The sequence below is a fragment of the Myotis brandtii genome, unplaced genomic scaffold, assembly GCF_000412655.1.
Source record: "Myotis brandtii unplaced genomic scaffold, ASM41265v1 scaffold581, whole genome shotgun sequence".
Classification (NCBI taxonomy): domain Eukaryota; kingdom Metazoa; phylum Chordata; class Mammalia; order Chiroptera; family Vespertilionidae; genus Myotis; species Myotis brandtii.
In genome coordinates, this window is record NW_005370182.1 from 536,031 (window position 1) to 539,143 (window position 3,113).

General features: G+C 53.6%; 1 protein-coding gene across 1 annotated transcript in view; it reads left to right on the plus strand.

The window, feature by feature from the left end:
• KIF5A (kinesin family member 5A) overlaps positions 1-3,113 on the plus strand; it is a 30,503-nt gene continuing 27,390 nt past the window's right edge. The window contains exon 1 of the mRNA XM_005879030.2: positions 1-292. Coding sequence (XP_005879092.1) covers positions 164-292 — 129 coding nt within the window. The 5' untranslated portion in view covers positions 1-163. The remainder of the gene's footprint in view (positions 293-3,113) is intronic.

Sequence of the window (3,113 nt, forward strand, 5' to 3'; positions counted from 1 at the left end):
CCCCGGCCCTGCTCCCCAGCCTGCACCCGGGCACCCCCAGACCTTTCTCGGCCCCAGAGACCAAGCACCTGCCCTCCGCCTCGGCCTCCGCTGAGCTCCCTCCCTCGGAGCACGCACGTCCTCTGCCGCCCCGGGAGTGCACCAGCCCCAGCCGGCGACCACCATGACCGAGACCAACAACGAATGCAGCATCAAGGTGCTCTGCCGGTTCCGGCCCCTGAACCAGGCCGAGATTCTGCGGGGAGACAAGTTCATCCCCATTTTCCAAGGGGACGACAGCGTCGTTATTGGGGTGAGTGCCTCTCTAGGAGGGCATTTCGGGGAGGGGGCAGGTGGTTGAATCCTACCCCTCGCCGAGCCTTAGTCCCTGCCTCTCCCTCGGTGCCCCCTCTCCGCTCTTCATCCTCCATCATCTTCGCCGAAGCCCCTCCTCTCCCCTGCACCAGGATGGCTGGGTGTGGCCTGGCAGGCCCGCTGCCAAGTCTCTGCAGTGGGAGGGGGCTCTTTCCCCGCCACCAGGTCACCCCCTTCCCCTTTGCTGCCCCCTGCAGGGTCCCCACCCCTGACCACCAGTCCTGTGTTTTTCTAATGTTTTCCCTCACCCCTAGAGAAAGCGCGTCTTCCCTTTGTTATTGGCTCGTATCTCTACCCCCAGCTCCCAGGAAGGGAGGGAAGGGAAGACTTGTGGATGGACTAGCTCCGAGGGGGACAGACCAGGGTCTCTGCGGAGATACAAAAGAGGATGGGCTCCGGGACCCAGTCCTCCGTCATTCCCTGAAGTAGTTGCAGCCTGAACTTGGAGGGAGGGCACAGGTCTGATGAAGCGTTTTCTGAGAAAGACATGCAATGATGCCACACCTAGTTTTGGGGAAGCCTCCGGGATCCTAAGGAAATGTCTGCGTTTCCCTCCCAGGTACAGTAGGAAGAGGATTTCAAACCCCCTCCTTCTCCCTCACAAAAACAAATAAGCAGACCCTGAGATCCTAACAAGTATTTGCTTATTCATCCTTTCTGTTGACCCAATAAAAAGTAGCAAGCCACCTCTACTCCATCATGACAGCCCCTACCCGTGGAGGAAATCGTATGAAGGAGAGCTACTATCTGCCGTGTGGTGGTTACTCTACATGTATTATTCAATCCTCAAAACAACAGTCTGAAGTTGGTGTCAATATTTCCATTTTACAGATGAGGAAATTGAGGCCCAAAGAAGTTGAATGACTTTCTCAAGGTCACACTGTGACTTCATGGATGTGAACCTAAATCTGTGGCTCCAAAGCTCATGTCTTTCCCTCTATGTCATATTGCCTCCACAGATTTCTATTCTGGTCCTTCATCTGTAATGGTCCAAAGGGACTTTCTAGGGAACTTGTCACCCACCCCTCCTTCCCTAGGTTGGTAGGGATTGCCAGGCTTAGGGCTGAAAAGATTGGGGTGGAGTCCAGTAGGGCTTGAGGGGTGCTGGGCCAGGGAACTAGCCACTTTGAGAAGGGAGGGGCACATATGAGGACAGTCCTCAAGGTCAAGAGCACTTCTTCTGTATCTTTGATCCACAGTGCTTGGCACAAGGCATGCTGTTAAAGAAATGAAAGCAAGAAGGGGTGGGAGCCTGGGCCTTCTGAATCAGTGAGAATGGGACTTAGAGTAAACAGGCCTTAGGAAGAGAGCGGCTGACGTGTTCTGTCCCCAAGGGCCCCAGGCTGGCACCACATGGAGCTCTCTCACCCGCACGGTGAACTCAAATGGGTGCTGGTGCCATGTGTGTGCTTATGAATGTGAATGTTTGCCACATTGAGAGGGCCCCCTGTCTCTGCCTCAGGGTCCTTAGGCCTCACAGGCCAGTGGATCAACCTTGGGGGACTCCTCTCTGAACAGTCTGGACAGCAGGCGTTAGCTATGAGAGTGGGAGCCTCAGGTCCCTCTGAGATATAAAATCTGAGAAACAGGAGGGAGTTGGTTATGGGGGAGCAAATCTACAAAAGGCTTCTCCTCTTAAGACTCGCTTCCTTTATCGTAGATTTTTTCAGGTAAGTCTAAACCAACTCCTCTAGACTCTCTGGGCTGTTCATCTTGGCTTGGTGAGCATGGGGCATAGGGTGAAATTGGGAGAAGGAATTGTGGTGTGGATCTGTCCAATTCATGCAGCTAAACAGGAGAGACACAGTGGAAGGTGGAGAAGAAGGAGAGATGAGGAGAGGCCCAGGGGGGCCCCCTGCCAGTTCAGATTCTAGCTTAGCTACATAGCAGGTCCTTCCTGTCTGTTTTGCCTGATATATGCAGGGCTGTACCTTTGTCTCACTGTATCTTCCCTTGCCTTCGCCCTTCCTGTCACTCTCTCACTCCTAGATAAAGGCTTGTGGGGGGCCATTTTGTCTCAGGCAGCATCCTTGGAGCTCGTCTTCCCAGCCTTACTATTCATTTGTCACTCAGGAGGCTGAGGGAGAAGTAATTGTTGAGGAGACCCTTGAGGACCTCAACAAGGGAAGGAAGTATCCTACCCCCTTTCCTGGGGCCCAGGGTGTGAGAAACTGAGGAATTAATGAAGGGAACTGCTTCAAGATGTCTGGGAGGATGAGGGAAGAGTGACAGTGGGAGACAGTGGTCAGTCCACACCCAGCCCCTGCTCCTTTCTCTGACAGCTCTCAGCTCTGCCTCTGCAGCGCGGCGGCTGGCTCTGGGCTTCAGACTCTCTCATTTTCGTGGGCTTTTTTCTGCGTGGCAGTGGGTAGAAGAATAAGCTGGAGGGGCAGCTCTGTGGGTCTCATCCCTCCCTCAGTCCCCTGCCTAGTCCCAGGAACCTGGGGCACAGGGCTGAGCCAAAGTTCATGGCCTGAGTCATGGTGGAAGGGTGTCTGGGTCACTGTGTGTGCTGTGAACCTTGTTTTGCTCTGTATGTCACTCAGAATCCAATGTGACTTTTTCCCCAGAACCATTTAAGTGTCTCTTTTTTGGTCTTGGTGGTCAGTGTCCCAGGGCCTGCTTTTCTGTGCAGCTACATTTATACCAGATGTGGGCATTTATACCAGATGTGGGAAGGGTGACAATAAAGAACTCACACACACACACACACACACACACACACACACACTCACTTTCTTTCTCTCACTCTTCTTTTT